Source organism: Paramormyrops kingsleyae, chromosome 3, assembly GCF_048594095.1.
Source record: "Paramormyrops kingsleyae isolate MSU_618 chromosome 3, PKINGS_0.4, whole genome shotgun sequence".
Classification (NCBI taxonomy): Eukaryota; Metazoa; Chordata; class Actinopteri; order Osteoglossiformes; family Mormyridae; genus Paramormyrops; species Paramormyrops kingsleyae.
In genome coordinates, this window is record NC_132799.1 from 34,815,232 (window position 1) to 34,831,733 (window position 16,502).

The window sequence follows — 16,502 nt, forward strand, 5'->3', positions numbered from 1 at the left end:
CCTAATAATCCTTTAGGTGAGTGTATGCATAAAAAATGAAAAACAAAGAAAGATTTATAATTTTAAAAATTTATTTAAAAACACAGCTATAACATTATTTTGACATTTAAAATTATATTTGGAAAATTTATTTTTTCCTGAAAATTATTTGACTTGATATAGTTATTTTAAATTAAACATATTCAAATGATACCAAACTAAAAGAGCACAACAAAAACTAAGGTGACAAAAACAGTAATTCAAACAAATATTATCATCTGCAGTTCATAATTGTGAGGTTAATCTATCAAGGCTCAGTGTTAAAATCAGCGAGGAAAAGAAATGAAGTTTACAGTAGCAGTAACATTATTAAGCTGGTGGCAGCAGATGTGATTTACAGGAACCTTCATATAAACTTCTAAGCAGAAGCTTCCTCACACCGGACCGTCAGTCCCTAAGAGACCCTTTACACGACACCGTTACAGACCCTCTTATGGCCTGGAGGCTCCTCCACACACAGCATCTCAGTCAGCCTGGTCAGGTGCAGGTGACCTACTGGGACGCATCAGAAGATACATTGTAGCATCAACAGTCACCTTGACAATGGGATTCATCAGAAGTGTTTAGCCATTTTTATTTAATATTTTTGGATAAAATATTACATCCTTGTAGTATTCTTGTCAGATATCTACAACTGAATAAAATAAATTAGAGTTCTTTTCTCTCCATTTTGTCATTACTAAATAGACCTTTAATTATGCTAATTATAAATCTTTTACTCTTACTTGTTGTTGCTCTGCCCCTGAGACACAGCAGTGTTCGACTGAACAGTGTCACTGGACAAGGCCTCAGAGCTCCTGGAGTCAAGGCTGCCCAGTTTTATTTCAGCCGGTTTCCCATCAGAGGCTGGTCTGAGACAGACACACAGAGACTTGATAGACGCTCATCAAGCTGCATGTCCACTTCAAACAAACTTGGGCTACAACAGAATGCAAATGGTCTATTACAACTACTAAATAATTACAAGTGCATGCATTTAAATCTCAGTTTAAGTTATGGGGAGATTAGAAATGGGAACAGGGGATAATATTTGCATGGCTGTAACTCACCAGGAAGACTTCAAGCCGATCCCATATAGATGAAGTCATTTATATTTTATATCCTCCTGAGACCCAAGGAAAAAAGTGTCCTTCAACTGTAGGTTATTTGTCTTTGGAGGAAATAAGACATCTTACAATTTAGATTTTTTCAAATTAATTTCACAGCATGCCCTATTTAGTGCACAAGAAGAATAAATAAGTTTCCCAACATCAGTGAAAAAATAAATGCAAAAATACAATGTCCACTACAATGGACATAAATGAATAGGTCGGGTCTCAGGAGGTTACATATAAAAGGCAAAAAGGTTGTGGTTACAAAGTCCCATTCAGATATTCAGGAAAATCCTTCATTCTGACCATGTTGGGAAACCCTGCTATTCGGCAATAAAAATAATGAATCTACGAAATGCTCTTGGTATCTCCTGTGACTTGGGGACAGTCAGTTCTCTCCCATGCTGCTGACTCGCTGCCTGAAGTTCCCTCTGTTGACGCCTCTCAGGCTGAGAGAAGACCGGATGTGTGTGACGCTGACAGGCCAGGAAAGCTAACTGACACTGAACACCCTCCTCCTCCCCATTGGCTGGCATCTGTCCCGTCCCGAGGAGTTTACAGCGCTGCAGCACCAGGGCTGCTCTGTGGTTTCTCAGCTCTGATCACGTGCTTAGAGAATAGAACAAAATCAGTTATTTGTACCTGCTTGATGAACCTTTATCTGCAAGAATGATCATCTCATGCAGTTGCATGTGAAACATATACAGCAGAAAACCAACGTCTGACGACTGCCATTCTTGCATTGATATTTTGGCGGAGAAGCCATCATTTATATGGATGTCTGGTCATGGATGGCAGTCTGTAGGTTTTCTACAGTCACTGATCTCTATACTAAGGAACACGTATACTGCAATTGTTAACATGACTTCTATAGAAATGTCATTAATAATAATTAGAATAAATTAAATTATAACAATATCATAATAATAATGATAAATGTATTAATATTAAAGTTTCAATAAAATATTAATGTTTCTATAAAAGTCATGTTTACATAACAACTGTTGCTTTATTGATCCCTTTGGAGAAATCCTCTTTTCGGCTTCCCCAGCTTGCTCTCTGTGGGTGAGGACAAGCTGACTGTGAAGGGCGGCCACCTGCTGCAGCGCCCAAGGAGCTGGGGGTTAAGGGCCTTGCTCAAGGACCCAGACAACTGCAGCAGTTAACATTGTCAGAAATCCCAGGAGTGCATCTTGTTAGGACAGCAAATCACTATTGAAATTATTAGAAAATCTTGCATTGAGAAACCATCAAACATCCACACTAACTATCTTTTCAAAATGGGGGTTATAAGGACTTTGCTCAAGGGCCCACAGACGTGCCAAGGCCAGCCTTGAACTGGCAACCTTCCGATCCCAGTCACAAAATATTTTATTGAAGTACTTTTAATTAAATACAGTGGTACCTCAGAACTAGAAATTAATCCGTTCAGAACTCCGGACCGAATCCTAAAAAGTTTGAGTTCTGATCGAATTTCCCCCATAAGAAATAATGGAAAACCAATTAATTGGTTCCCGGCCCCAAAAAAATTACACCGAAATATGTTTTTTTTTTAGCATTTAAACACAAAATGAACCGGACACAAGAAAAGCATATACTGTACTAAACACAACTAAGCACATTTATCAAAACGGTAATTTTTAAAGTAAGAAAATAAATGTATCCAAACAATGTGTAAAGTTAAAAAAAATGTGTCCTGCCCTGATTGTCCGCTCCTTCCATGTACAACGCCCCCTCGTTAACCGCGTGTGGAATCCCAGTGTGATCAGCTGTTTCTGGTTGTTGTCATTAGTCTTCTGTATTTCGCATCGTATTGTCCGTCTGCATTTTGCCTGCCTTACCTGTAATTAAACCCCGTATTCCCCGATACCCTGACGTCTGCGCCTTTGTCTCCGTTCTGTCCCTGCTGGGCACGACAATACTATTATAATTAAATGTATTAATAGTTTATTATTAATATTAAAATAATACGAAATCTTTATTTTAAAATGTATTTTATTATATAATAATATTTATATGTATTCAGCTAGTTTAAACATGCACGATGCTATGCACAGGCTGAGACTGAAGCGTTACCCTTTGTTTCCACTGAGAGATGTGCCGCGTGACTCATTTTCCCGTGCGTACCAGTTCTCTTAGGTCGGTGTTCACGGTTTGACTTCTGAGATTCAGATCGAGTTCTAGGTAATTTTTTTTTTCAAATTGGTTGGATCGACTTTTAAGAAATTCGAGTTCTAATGAGTTCAAGAACTGAGGTACCACTGTATACTGAATATCTCCCTCTAGTGGCAAATTTTGTATCAAAGTAATGCTGGTCATTCTTCGGCGTCCCAAACTGATGTGCTCACTTTGACCTTTGTCTTAGCTATGTAACAAACGGCCAACATACAGAAGCAAAATATGAATTTATGCGGCGCGGAAGCACCTGCTCTACAGATCAAGATAAAGTTTGAGAGCGACTGTGCATGAACAAGTTCACCGTTAGCAGAGAGCGTGCAGACAGTGTGACAGGGACTAAACCAGCTAAAGAAGCCTCGTTTTACTGTTAATATATCCATGCATGCACATGGAAATCTATTCATCTCAGTACAAATTTGTATACTCATCGGGTACACTTGTTTATTAGATTCCAGAATAGGTGTAACAATGCAAAAATATTTCCATAGATTACCTGTGATAGTTTAACTTATGGCAACAGTCCACAGCCTGTAAAACAGTTGCACTCTGGGAATTCTGGCTTGATAAACAAGAAATGCAGTCAATAAGGAAGATTCTACTTGAATGACAGCTTATTCACTTACAGTCTCAGAAATGAGTATTCCCTATAACACTCTTGGGATAGACTGGTAGAGAAGTCCAACGCTGAAAGTGACTTTATGAAATGCTGTGGAAGCAGCAGTAACAGGCCAAACGAAACCAGAGGCAGTTCTCCCCAAAGCAATGAAATCACACCGCGCTGTTTGCAATTCAGATACAAATACACAATGGATTGTTATATGTATATGTCATTATATGTATTATATTCTATGGCTGGGTAACACCAATACTCTCCTTACTTCTGGTAATTTCTAAGCATATATAGCAGATCCTGCGCTGCAACTTATAAGTTCTACAAGGTACAGGTAAGAGGAAAAGGTCAAATGGGGTATCTGCATTTGAAAACTATGAAAAGAAAGAAAAACTATCCGAGGGTCAAACTCCTACAAAGTATCATCTCTGGAGGTCAAACCGGGCCATGCAGAAGTTCTGTGATGCAATATGAACTGTGCCATGGCGTTTCTGATATGGCTTGGCTGCTTCTGAACCTCAGAGTGCATATAAGAGAAGAAAAATGATGCAGATACAGTGGAGCAGCGTGTCACCGGTAAAACCATTTGGCGAGAGAGCCAAATAAAGTCCACAAGCTGCATATTCCATCATCATACAGCCAAGGCTCATCAGCAGCACGTCCCAAAGCAGCATGCTGCGCAGTCAGCTACACACGGGATCTGCAGCCAGTGCTGCGCAGGTCCTGAATTTCCTGGGAAAAACTCCGGGATCAGAGTCCATATTTCTTCTTCAAGGTACAAACAGAAGCGTCCTGTAATCCAGCTTTATGAAGACGGTCAAAGAGTTCTTCTAAAACTAAAATGGGAGGGATAAAAACATTCAGGAAAAATTATACTCGTTAATCCATAATAAAATACAGTACTGTGAAAAATTATGTTTAAATGATCATGTCAGTGTAAAACTAGGCTATTATGCCTGTCAAAGTGTGTTAGCTTTACCTTGTCAAGGTCTCTCCTAAAGTCACCCCAGGATTTGCAACAACCATCCAAAACATCCATGTATTTTTTGACATGACCTCTACCTTGCCTTTTTGGTTAAACATTATCCCATTGTGTTTACTAATTTAATGGATTAATTAAATGAGCTGGTGGTGACATTTAACAATAGGGTGCCCCTGAGGAGAGGTTTGGTGTTCATCTAACCATCCAACAAGGTATCAGAACATTTTTGGAAAACACCAGAAATTTTTGCTAGTTTTTAATTTTGTTAATATTAATTTCATATTTTTAATGTTACATTTTGTTTTTTTTTTCCTGAGCAAAAATACACTTACTACCCAGATAAAGAGCTTTAAACACTTTCGTTGACTGCATAAGCCTTTCGCATAGTACTGTTCATAAAACAATTTACCGGTCAGAGGTTATAAACTGGTATACAATACCTTTCCTTTCAGCAGAGGACATGAACATTATTGCCATGTCAAACCTTCTTACATCTGAGAGGTTCTTCAGGATGTCAAATATCAGAGATGGTTCTTCATACCTAATATTTCAAGAGCTCGGTTACAATTTAGCTCTGCTTTCATGAAAAACAGTTAAGCATCCTTGAAACACTGCTATACTTACGGTAGGTAGAAAGCCTGCAGTATTTTCAGGAGCTGGTTGAAGATCTCTGGTTCCAGCGAATTCTGGAAAATCTTTAAGTACGAGGTTGGTTCGATTTGCTGTGGGGAAAATAAGGTGTAAATGAAAGCTGGTTCATAACTTAGTTAAATACTCCTTGTAAGGCTCAGAGGAGATGGTTGCTTTCTTGTTCTTATGGGTTACCTTTAAATACTTGTAGGTGAGCTCAGGGTAATTTCTCAACTTCCTCAGGTCAGCTTCCAGCTGGAAGCTGTTCGTCGGAAGCGTTGGAAGAGCCACGCCCTCTGGAGGCGGCAGATCCTGCTGGTCGCCTGGTTCCTTCCCTGTGGGCTTTGATGGTGCCTGAGCACTCACCCTGTGCTCATGAAGGCCTCTGCAGTGGAGAGCGTTCAGTGGTTATTAGCAGGTTATTAGGGAGCTCAACACATCAGCATCGCTCAGAATATTCAGGAATGGTTCTAAATAAAGGGCAAAAAGTGCAGAATCCTAAAAAGTCCCAGCATTTTAAAATGATAAATAATTATAATAATAATAAAACAAAATTTTGTCACGCAAAAAAAGGAATAAAAATAAGATGTTATGTATAACAAAAAATAAGTTAATAGGCTTCGGCGGCATTACAGTAATACAGTAACAGTGATATTCTGGGTATATTGGGCCGCACTCCACCCACATCAGCAAATTCTATTGTGGGCGAATTTGATCACTGAGATTTGAAAACACAGCCTTGTTTTTAAAAACACCTTCATCAAAACACTTTGGTATAATGTATGGACAGTATGACGGTATGATAAATTACATACCACCCAAGCGTAGCTAACATTACTGATAAGCGGTAGACAGATGTAATTCGGCTAATGTTCCATTCGAGCTTGCAGATGTCTTACTTTTCTGAGGCCTGTGTGGAAGAGTGCGAGATCTCCTCTATCTTCTGGATCTTAGCGCAGGGAGAGCTGCCTGCCGACAGATGCCCCTCCTCACTGGCCCCCGTGTCGGTGACAGGCCGAGCTGCCCCGCTGGCTGCTGTACATGTCGCTACGGTTACAGGAATGATGGGGACTGGATCTCCAACTTCTTCAATGTCCATCCTTTTAAGAGGTTTCTGAAGACCCAAATGTTAAAAAATTGATTATTTAATAATTGGAAATTTATAAGTACATGAAATTAAAGAGGTGTGGAGTCGAGAACCTGCTTGTGGAGCATTTCTGGATTAACTGTACACAGCAATGTTTTTTTTTTTTTTTATTAGCAAGCTAATTCTGACTAGAGACCTGTATCACAAAGCCGCCAGATTCCCTGCTTAGCTGGATAACTCTGAGGATGAGTAGAGATAACTGGCATTTTGTTATCACAACGCTGCTTCTCTTCTTAGTGGGATAAATCACCACAGTAACTCATGTTACACTCCAATCCAGCGCCGGAGCAGGTTGTGTTTCAGGAGAATGGATCTCAAATGGTTCTTGAACCAGTTCAAGAGAAGACATCGGTACATTCCTTGATGTAACAAATGGGCTTTCCCAAACTCTCAAAAAGGCTTGCTCATGAGAATCTAAGAAAATCTGGCTTGATATGGATTGCTGACAGTCTGGGTTGTGATACCGCTTATCTCAGATTGCGTTTGTTTGGTTGAGTCAAACTGGACCCTATTTAAAACCTGACTTTGCTAAACCAGCTTTGTGATACAGACCCCTTTTAACAAGGAGATACTTATCAAATACCAAATTAAGTAGTATATTATCATTATCTAATTAAAAATGTGTATCTAAAAAAATCCCATTATCTCAGGAATGTAGAAAAAAAGCATTTTCTCAGAACATTAACCTAACTTTATGCCCCAACAGCTGTCAGTGGTTTGCTTTACAAGGACTTACATGGATTGTTGTTAGCGAGGTAAATATGTCAGTGTCAACAATACAAATTAATCTTGCTTTATATTATCGACAGATAGCTAGCTTACAAACACCATGGTTAAGTTGTTAAAATTAGCGACAAAGTAATCTATACAAACCACCATCATGAATACAAATGTTAACTAGTACAAACATAAAAGTTAATTAAATAGACACCTTCATAACACATCTTTTCATTGGTCAGCTGCATGTCCTACGCTATAAGTAGACAGAGGAGAATGGGCTTATTCCATTTACGCTATAAGTAGACAGAGGAGAATGGGCTTATTCCATTTACGCTATAAGTAGACAGAGGAGAATGGGCTTATTCCATTTACGCTATAAGTAGACAGAGGAGAATGGGCTTATTCCATTTACGCTATAAGTAGACAGAGAAGAATAGGCTTATTCCATTTACGCTATAAGTAGACAGAGGAGAATAGGCTTATTGCATTTACGCTATAAGTAGACAGAGGAGAATAGGCTTATTCCATTTACGCTATAAGTAGGCAGAGGAGAATGGGCTTATTCCATTTACGCTATAAGTAGGCAGAGGAGAATGGGCTTATTCGATTAATAACAAAAAAGTGGTGACAATATATAGTATGCAAAAGTAGTTCCACAAGTTCCTCAGAGATGCACATTAACGTTCTAAAACCTGCATTTCTAGACAAGAAATTTAGTAGAACACAAGGCTGTACGCCCGTAAAACTTTTGCTCTGTCTGGAAGATCTTTCATGTTAAAGTCTGCAGCTCTCTTACCGTCGACCGGAGGTGGGGGGGTTTACTGACTGGCTGTACGATTCTCCTCTGATTTGTCGGATCCACTTCCACACCACTGGCAGCCATTTCCTTGCAGGAAAAGATAAGACTTAATAAACTGCGTCATTGAAAAATTTGCATAAACATGGTCTAGGTCTGGTCTTTGATGCCTACAGCTGTGATTTTCGTGATCTCATTCACTGCTTGCTTGTTTCCCGGCTCCAACTTCAACACCTGTTCGAAATCTGAAAGGAAATTACAGAATCAGCATCCTTCACTCAACTGACAATATGTTAACATACAAATACCAAAATATGGAATTTAAGAATTTAGGTCTGAGAATGGGCAACTAAAAAGTCTGGCTTGTGCCTAATTCCATATAAAAGCAACTTATTTTGACACATGATATTATGTGCTTGTGTTCATTTTAAATATTCTTCCTTTTTCATTTAGGTCTAACAGCATCACAACTGAATCCCAGTCACTTAAAGGTTTCTTCCTGCGCCATCAAACGCCATCGTTACATGACGCACCTTCCTTTGCCTCCCTCAGCTTCCTCATGGCTGCCCGGGCGGTTCCCCTTCTGGCAAAGGCCTTGGAGTAGGAGCTGTCCAGGGCTATGGCCTGGCTGCAGTCATGCTCCGCCTCTTGGTACCTGCCGGACAGACCATCCATGAAGCAGCACAGCCTAAACTTCAGGCATCAACACCAGCACCACAGGGGCAGCTTCACGAAGCCGGATGAACCCGCTCACTGGCAAACTTTCGGCACACATTCTATTACCGATTTTGACCCGACTATTAAATGACCCTTATTATAAGATGACCCCATACTTTTTAAGCAACTATTGTTAGGGGGAAAAAAAACTTTTTGGAATACCCAAAATATTATCTTAATTTTAATAAGTGCATTAATCTACAAACATGTAATTTAGACTAATTAGACCATAAAACTACACTACAAATCAATAAATGCAATAATCTGAACAAATTGAAATATTTCTCTGTGATTCATTTAGCCAGTAAACAGCTAACCTACACCACCTACTGTTGTATGAGCATAATGACAACGTGTCAACGTGTCCTGGAAAGGAAGACACCCCCAGTTTGTCACTGTGTTGGATTCGGGCCAAACTGGTACTATTCATCAGCACTGCAGAATGTCAGTTGTTCATTGGGAACAATCACAAACATAAGCTGACATGACTACTGTCTGTGGGTGCCATAGAATGCATTTATTTCAGTATTTTAAATTGTTCTCTGGTGTCTGCATAGAACAGGGGTGGCCTATCTTATCCGCAAAGGGCCGGTGTGTATGCAGGGTTTTAGGATAACCTTCAGGTCAGCTGTTCAAACCCAGGTGTGAGGACTCTTCAGCCAATCAGTCCTCTGATTAGTAAACTAATTAGGGAGTTGCAGCAAATACCCACAACAATATGGTACATTTAGAAAAGGCAGCATTTAGAATAGTTACTTAAAAAAAAGAAGTTTTAAAATACACCTGCTGTAACACTTTTACAATCTAAACTCAAAAGCTTTTTTAAAGACGTCTGTTTTTTTTTTTGTAAATAAATGGAAAAGCAGTGATGCGCGGCTCCATTCATGAGCGACATGCTCTCACCGTGGGCTTTAATTCAGCCTGGGCTAACTTACCCAAAAGCATAAATGCTAACAACTGAATAGCCCCAAGTACGCAGGTGGCTAACGGCAGCGTTTGGGAAACGCATCCTTGAATAAGACTCACCTTCATAGCCTACTAGTAGTAAATAACTTTTCATCATTGGCTGTCAATGTACATTTTTCTTTCCCCGCCACATGCAGGACCTTTGGGCTTGACGGTGAGCTGGCTTACGTTACGTTTGGGGCCGTGGTTAAGACCGTTACATAACAGTCTAGGATTTTTGAATCAGCCCATTTTCCCCACCTTCTTTTACATATGCGGGATTTATATTTGAAAGAGGGAACGACAGTGTTTGAGATTCACAGTGTGTCAGGTCCGAGTACCAGACTCTCTACTGTCAGCTATGCGGAGGTAAAATCCCATTTTCATTCTATGGCACCTTTAAATTACCCTACTAAGGCATCTCTTTGAAGTACAGAGAACACAGTCCTCAAAGAAGAGGCTCCTCTGACAGATTAGGCGGCGCCACTTGCCTGTCGAGCCTCAGATAAGCCATGGCCCTGTTGGCCGGTAAGAGCGCGTTGCTGCCGTCGGCCTCCATCCCCTGGGTGTAGCACTGCACGGCGGCCTCGTATTTCCCTTCTTTAAAGTAAGCATTTCCCTGAGTTAAGAGAAGAAATGAAAGGGGAAAGGACACGTCAGCTGGGAGTCTCTGTCTGGGTGCTGCCAGCCCCTTGCTGTTCTGGGCAAGGAGAACAAGGTCCCAGCTGGGAAAACAACAGCGGGGAAACCCCCATGGGAACCATGCAGCTGGTTCTGAACCCCTAGGTCTACAGGGGGCTTGAGAGCCAGTGCAGTTATGCAGTTTGTGCAAACCATCAGTTTAAAATAAATTCTTATAAAAATGCAAATGGTATGACCAAAATATTAAGGAGCCTGGAAAAAAATATTTACAGTCAACAGTGAACTGGTTTAATGTTTTAAATTGACTTATGTGGATTGTTGTCACCGAGGCAAACGTGTCAACAAGATACAAACTAATCTCAGTTTATATTAACAATGATGTTAGTTAGCTAGCTATCTAGAAAGGTTGTTAAAATTTGTGATATGAAGTAATACATGAATACAAATAACTAGTGCAAACAAATACTACTTAAATGGATGACTTCATAAAACGTCCTTTTCAATGGTCAATCAGATATCAAATTCAAGGGACAGGAGAATGGGTTTAATCCATCTATAGTAAAAAGTCAATCGTCAAAAAGTGGATATTCAGTCTGCGTTGTGCCGATGTTACACATGCAAACCACGCACAGGACAAAATGACAAAACTAATCAGTCAGCACAATTCCTCCACCGGCTGGGAAGAACGGCATCGCTGTGACTCATTCTCTGCATGCAGTTTGATCTCCGACAGATTGAGGCCGGAACTGCAGCCACAATCCCGTATACCGTCCCGTAACAGACACACACCCGGTCTTTCTGCACGACAGCCTCCTGCCGTCTTTGCGCTTCCTCGGCGTGCCTCCGCTGACTCTCTGACTCTGTCACCTCCTCCTGGGTCGTTTCGCTTGCCTGGCTCCCGTCTGCCTGTGAGGGCATAGCCTAAGAAGCAAAGGTAACGAACGATGTGGGTCACACGCGACAGATACGATGATGTAATGTATCCCAGACAAACGGGGCAAAATTAAGCAGTACCGTTATTATCTTCTTCACTTCATTTTGTGCTTCGTGATTTTCAGGGTCCAGTTTAAGAACCATTTCATAATCTGACAGGTGAAGAAAAGAAAACAAAAATAATAGCAACTTCTTCTGCCTAGTGTAGCTAAATGTTAAAACCTTTTAAATTGGATGGCCAATGATTTTTAAAAGGTTACAAAAAAACACAGTACAACAAATAAATCAGCAGTATGAAGCATAACCAACAACCATGAATGTAAGCAGTTGGAAGAGACAGTGGAATACAACATTCTATCATTCTCCAGTAAACAAAAAAAACAAACAAAAACAAGGCATACCTTCTAGGGCAGACTCGAGTTTTTTAAGAGCAAAGCGAGCGGCTCCCCGTCTGGTATAAGCTTTAGCGTAGTTTCTGTCCAGAGCGATGGCCAGGTTACAGTCGGACTCTGCGACGGCATACCTAAGACAGAAGAAGTGCCCACTTTGCCTCACACACCGTTCACACTGCTGCATTTCAACAAGGCCGTGCATTACAATTGTGGTAGTTTATGCTATGAAGGATCTATAAATCCACTTAGTTTTGTCAAGACATTTAGGGCAGGATGGGATGTCAGCTCCAGCAGTAACTGCACTACAACTGCAAATACAATACCATGGGGGATCGGGTTTACAAAAACATCTCAGCTGCTTTGTTCAGTCTATCACCAGCACTGACTTTTTGAGTTTCAGAAAACAAGTTGCTCTGTTTGTAGGCAAAACCGGACTGTAAGGATCAGCACTCATGCCTCTGGTGTAACAATCAATGGCATCATCGAATTTCCCTTCTTTAAACATCTGGTTGCCCTAAAAAAAAAAATACAAAAAAAACAAAATCTAAGTCTAGCCATTCAAAAAATGTAAATTATTCAGATTACGGTTGGGAAAGGAAGATCCAACATTTACTGATGAACTTTGAGAATTTAAAATCAAAGAGTCTAAGTAATTAAAACATACTTTCTCCTTTTCAGCAAGAGCCTGTTCTCTGTCAATGTGGATCCCGGTTTCTTCTGAATCTGACTCAGACTCGACAGGGCTGACATCTTTGTCCAGCATTTCTAATTCTTTATCCTATTGGGATTCATATTTTTGTAATTATTCAATTAAATTGTAATTATTTTTTGTTAATAAACTTTGATTCATTATGCATCGAAAGACCTAGGCGAATATTAAATGTGAATGACATCATTTTAATACTACTTTTCATACATGTTCATCAAAATGAGATCTAGGGTTTATTAAGACACAATGAGAAATTTACCGCGTCAAATTTTTCCCATGATTGGTAGTCGTAGGATTTTATTCTCGTTTCTTTCTTTTGATCGTTCTTTGTAATGGTGGAAGCCACGTTGTTGTTTGTCTTCTGCTTTTTATAGTCCTTGTTTCTAACAGGTGGTAGATTTTGCTGAAATAAGGGTATGTGTACATATAGTTATACTTACAAAGAGAATTAGGAAACATTTTCCTTTAGGAGCACTATACGGATACTGTAATGGATCAAGTTTATAGAAAGTATGATATCCATTCCGCAGGGTATTGTTTATCCTCGTTGTTACTATTAGCTTTTATAAAGTAAATCAATACATCAAAGTGCAGAAAGAGGAAATGTGTCATTCGCTAAATTTGAAGTAACGAGCGCATAAGTAAATGCTGTAAATGTTAAATATTAAAATTGGAGAACAATCTGCTTTAAAGAATAAAGGCTCACCTTCTGAATGTGGTCAGAACTCTCACTTCTCAGCTCTTCGTCTTTCTTTTTGATATCGTTTTCCCAGCTGTCAAGATCTCTGATAAAGTCATGCAGCTCCTCCGCATTCTGACGCATCTGCAGCTGCAGCTCTATGGCTTTATTTCCACCGGACATACTCCTGTGCTCCAACAAGAATACGCATGGGATTAATAGCTAAAACTTATAAGTAGATGGTACCTTCTCAAAAACATGCATGTTAAATAAACGAGAACGAAACCTCCTCCGGTAACTAAGAGACACTAAACACACGTGCATGCAGTTTATTACTAACGACTAATCAAACTAAATACACTCCAAATACCTTTGAAATGGCTATTTCAAGAAAACAAAGTCAACAGCTAAAAACTAAACTAAAATGAGACATAAACTAGATTAGCAACTGTCACAGGGGAGAAACTAGAACGTTAAACGTGTAGCGCCATGGTAGCGCGGCCGCGTCCCCTCGCCACCGCCGGAAGTGACGAAATACGCAACGAGGTGACGTCTACGGACACTAATTTTTCTTTATTATGACAAAGAGCTTATGCTTTACTTACTTAAAAGTGAAATCATTGCACAGTATCTGATTGAAATCATATTTGTATTAAAATTTCTACTGTCGAAGAATTGTGTAACCTTTTACCTTTGACCTTTCACTTGCAAACAAAGGTAAAGTAGAACATGACCTAGCTGGTGTCTTCGACTTTCGTTTTCATCTTACAACTTCATATTATTCGCCTTTGGAAATTGTGCATTGATCTTCTCTCCGAGCTCTAATTTTCAAATGGACCAAGCCAGAGAATCGGAACAGAAAGACGAGGACTATGGTTATGGCTTGTTCCCGAAGAGAAAAGAAGGGAAATATAAGAAAGGGTCACTTGGAGAAAGCCTGTTCACTTTCCACAACAAATGTCAAGTAATGCTGCATTTTGCGTTGGAGACGAGTACGTTCATAAACATAACACATATGCATATATCTTAAAGTAGCAAAATAATTCAATATATGTCTCTATAATGTGATCCAAATGACTGCGATATTAAATAAACGCAAGTTAATACTAAGTGATAAGTCACACAGACTCAGCACGTGCGTTAAATGGCTATAATTAATGTGTATTTTAATCGATAGGTCCGTATGCAAAATTCCTACTCGGTGTCATGAAACAATCTGGATGGTATGTATTACGTCGTTAGAAGTAACCTTATTTCAAGAAGTCAATAAGGTGTATTCCCATTATGCATAAAGAAAAGTATTATTAAACGACGTAGTGTAACTCCACGTAAACTTAAGTCGGTTTTTGGACTGTCTATCTTCATCTTCACAATTTTGTTGTACATAGTAATTGTGTAATTACGTAGACAAGAAACTCTTAAATGCTATCAGGATTCTAAATATCATTACATTAGCACCTGATTAAATGGTTTAAACATTAGAATAACCCATATGCTCATCGTGTAAGCAGGACGACGCAATTGTTTCGACATGTGCTGCTTTGACAGTGTCCCTGTATTTATTTTTCAGTGCTGCATATAAAGACCGTCATTTTGCCTGTGAAGACTGTGACGGGATTGTCAGTGGTGGTTTCGACGCGGCTACTTCTCAAGTAAAACAGCGAACTTCATACCTCCTAATAGATCTTGAAATGTATCAAACCACAGATTTAACTAGTATATATGAATCTTATTTGCTGAACATTTTCATATAGGCCTAATAAAGACACATATTACACAAGTACAGGTCTGATTGAAATTGACACAATATTTTTTTCCCTGTTTGATTACAGATTGTTTTGTGTCAGAATAATGTTCACCGGCAGTCCCACATGAACAGAGTGGTCACCCATGAACTTATTCATGCTTTTGACCACTGTAGAGCCCATGTTGATTGGTTCAATGATTTAAGACATTTGGCCTGCTCAGAGGTAATGTGTTTGTGTGTGTATTCTCCTGCCTTACCTACTGTCTGTTTCCTCTGTGTGCTGTGTTATATAAGGGGTAGGCAATCCTGATCCTGGAGTGCCAGTATCCAACAGGTTTTCCACCTTACCTGGTCTCTGATGAACCACTGCCAATCTCAGGCAGAAAGAAACTCATGAGGAAGGATAGAAAACCAGTGGGATACCAGCACTTAAGTATCAGGGTTGCCTACTCCTGCTTTATATGATATCTCTAGATGTATTAAATAAGCTTCTGCTTGTAAAGCTGCCATCACAGTGTATTAATAGATTATTCTGGCCCAATTCCCCCCCCCACCCCAATTCAGATTCGGGCGGCCAACCTCAGTGGAGACTGCTCTTTTGGCAATGAGCTTTCAAGGCTTAATTTCGGGGTCAAAGGACATCATCAGGTAAATCAAAGGAGATTTTTCCAATGGTTGTACAGCAAACACAAACAGCTACACAATTACAGGCATAATTTTAATATAGATGTATAGGTATGCACAGTCACAATGCAAATTGTAATTGAGTTGAATTCAGGAAGCTTAACTGTAATGGTGGACATTACTTTCATTTGCAGTTATCTCCATTTGTCTGTGTGTTATAGATGTGTAAAAGGCTACCCAAAATGACCATTCCCATCACCGGAACTAAACTGATCATTTCCCCCATGTGCTAAATAAACATCACCAACCATTTGTGGCAGCTTATTGTGCAAGGAAGGAAAAGTTGGACGTGGCATGTTGCATTGCCTTTGACAGGACTGCGTGCGGGACCGTGCACTGCGCTCTATCCTGGCCGTGCGGAAGGTGAGTCCCGAAGAAGGAAAGAAGGTGGTGGATGAGGTCTTCGACAGCTGCTTCAACGACCACGCGCCCTTCGGTCGGATCCCACACAACAAAGACTATGTCAAATTCTCTTCCCATGATTTTCAGAATAGAGATCGATACTATTCTAACCTATAAGGAAGGGAATGAGCTGTTGCGCGTACTTCACTGGTGCTTATGCAATAGACATGGCTGATTGTCTACCTTATTCATCAGGAGCCCTCAGCAGAGATTCTGTGCATGTAGCTGGTATAATGGGATCAATGGCACGTGAAGAATCCTGAACTGGGGTCACTCGTTCCAGGGAAATTGACTTCTGTCTGTGAATGTGCGTGTAAATAAAAAAACAAAAAACATTTTAATTATATACCTTTTGTAGATTTTATATGGCAGTTTTTGACTTGGTGTGTTCATGCAAATTATTTTGCGAAAGCGGAATGATGATTCAGGGATATTTGTGTTTTAAGAAAAAAGAATCCC

At 39.8% G+C, this 16,502-nt stretch overlaps 2 protein-coding genes and 1 long non-coding RNA gene across 6 annotated transcripts; 1 reads left to right on the forward strand and 2 right to left on the reverse strand.

The window, feature by feature from the left end:
* Positions 1 to 110: 110 nt before the first annotated feature.
* On the reverse strand, positions 111 to 1,784 carry LOC111845700 (uncharacterized). Its single transcript, XR_002838697.2, has 3 exons — positions 1,089 to 1,784; positions 765 to 958; positions 111 to 534 (listed from the first exon to the last, which is right to left on the reverse strand). It is a non-coding gene; the product is annotated as an uncharacterized lncRNA (long non-coding RNA).
* Positions 1,785 to 3,723: 1,939 nt separating this feature from the next.
* rpap3 (RNA polymerase II associated protein 3) lies at positions 3,724 to 13,735 on the reverse strand. 2 transcript variants are annotated; one of them, XM_023815281.2, is made up of 17 exons: positions 13,581 to 13,735; positions 13,238 to 13,397; positions 12,791 to 12,934; positions 12,487 to 12,600; positions 12,209 to 12,336; positions 11,832 to 11,953; positions 11,512 to 11,582; positions 11,287 to 11,418; positions 10,347 to 10,474; positions 8,727 to 8,848; positions 8,368 to 8,438; positions 8,194 to 8,283; positions 6,430 to 6,644; positions 5,726 to 5,915; positions 5,525 to 5,622; positions 5,341 to 5,441; positions 3,724 to 4,754 (listed from the first exon to the last, which is right to left on the reverse strand). In XM_023815281.2, the coding sequence occupies exons 2-17, from the start codon at positions 13,391 to 13,393 to the stop codon at positions 4,669 to 4,671; spliced, it is 1,968 nt and encodes a 655-aa protein (XP_023671049.1). In that variant the 5' UTR covers positions 13,394 to 13,397; positions 13,581 to 13,735; the 3' UTR covers positions 3,724 to 4,668. The 2 variants fall into 2 exon arrangements, with proteins under 2 accessions (XP_023671049.1, XP_023671050.1); XM_023815282.2 differs by having other exon boundaries at positions 13,238 to 13,402; positions 13,581 to 13,729.
* On the forward strand, positions 13,677 to 16,384 carry atp23 (ATP23 metallopeptidase and ATP synthase assembly factor homolog). 3 transcript variants are annotated; one of them, XM_023815284.2, is made up of 7 exons: positions 13,677 to 13,756; positions 14,030 to 14,202; positions 14,388 to 14,433; positions 14,781 to 14,862; positions 15,043 to 15,180; positions 15,522 to 15,605; positions 15,957 to 16,384. In XM_023815284.2, the coding sequence occupies exons 2-7, from the start codon at positions 14,043 to 14,045 to the stop codon at positions 16,158 to 16,160; spliced, it is 714 nt and encodes a 237-aa protein (XP_023671052.1). In that variant the 5' UTR covers positions 13,677 to 13,756; positions 14,030 to 14,042; the 3' UTR covers positions 16,161 to 16,384. The 3 variants fall into 3 exon arrangements, with proteins under 3 accessions (XP_023671052.1, XP_023671055.1, XP_023671051.1); XM_023815283.2 differs by lacking the exon at positions 13,677 to 13,756 and adding an exon at positions 13,765 to 13,927; XM_023815287.2 differs by lacking the exon at positions 14,030 to 14,202 and having other exon boundaries at positions 13,700 to 13,756.
* The last annotated feature ends 118 nt before the right edge of the window (positions 16,385 to 16,502 follow it).

What these genes read in the sequence shown, in the direction of transcription:
- rpap3 (XM_023815281.2), bottom strand. Translation starts at nt 13,393, where the DNA reads ATGTCCGGTGGAAATAAAGCCATAGAGCTGCAGCTGCAGATGCGTCAG. An exon ending in GTTCTGACCACATTCAGAAG is followed by an intron (nt 12,935 to 13,237) that starts GTGAGCCTTTAT and finishes CCCTTATTTCAG; the next exon opens with CAAAATCTACCACCTGTTAG. An exon ending in TCCACACAGGCCTCAGAAAA is followed by an intron (nt 5,916 to 6,429) that starts GTAAGACATCTG and finishes TCTCCACTGCAG; the next exon opens with AGGCCTTCATGAGCACAGGG.
- atp23 (XM_023815284.2), top strand. Translation starts at nt 14,043, where the DNA reads ATGGACCAAGCCAGAGAATCGGAACAGAAAGACGAGGACTATGGTTAT. An exon ending in GTCATGAAACAATCTGGATG is followed by an intron (nt 14,434 to 14,780) that starts GTATGTATTACG and finishes TTTATTTTTCAG; the next exon opens with TGCTGCATATAAAGACCGTC. An exon ending in TCGACGCGGCTACTTCTCAA is followed by an intron (nt 14,863 to 15,042) that starts GTAAAACAGCGA and finishes GTTTGATTACAG; the next exon opens with ATTGTTTTGTGTCAGAATAA.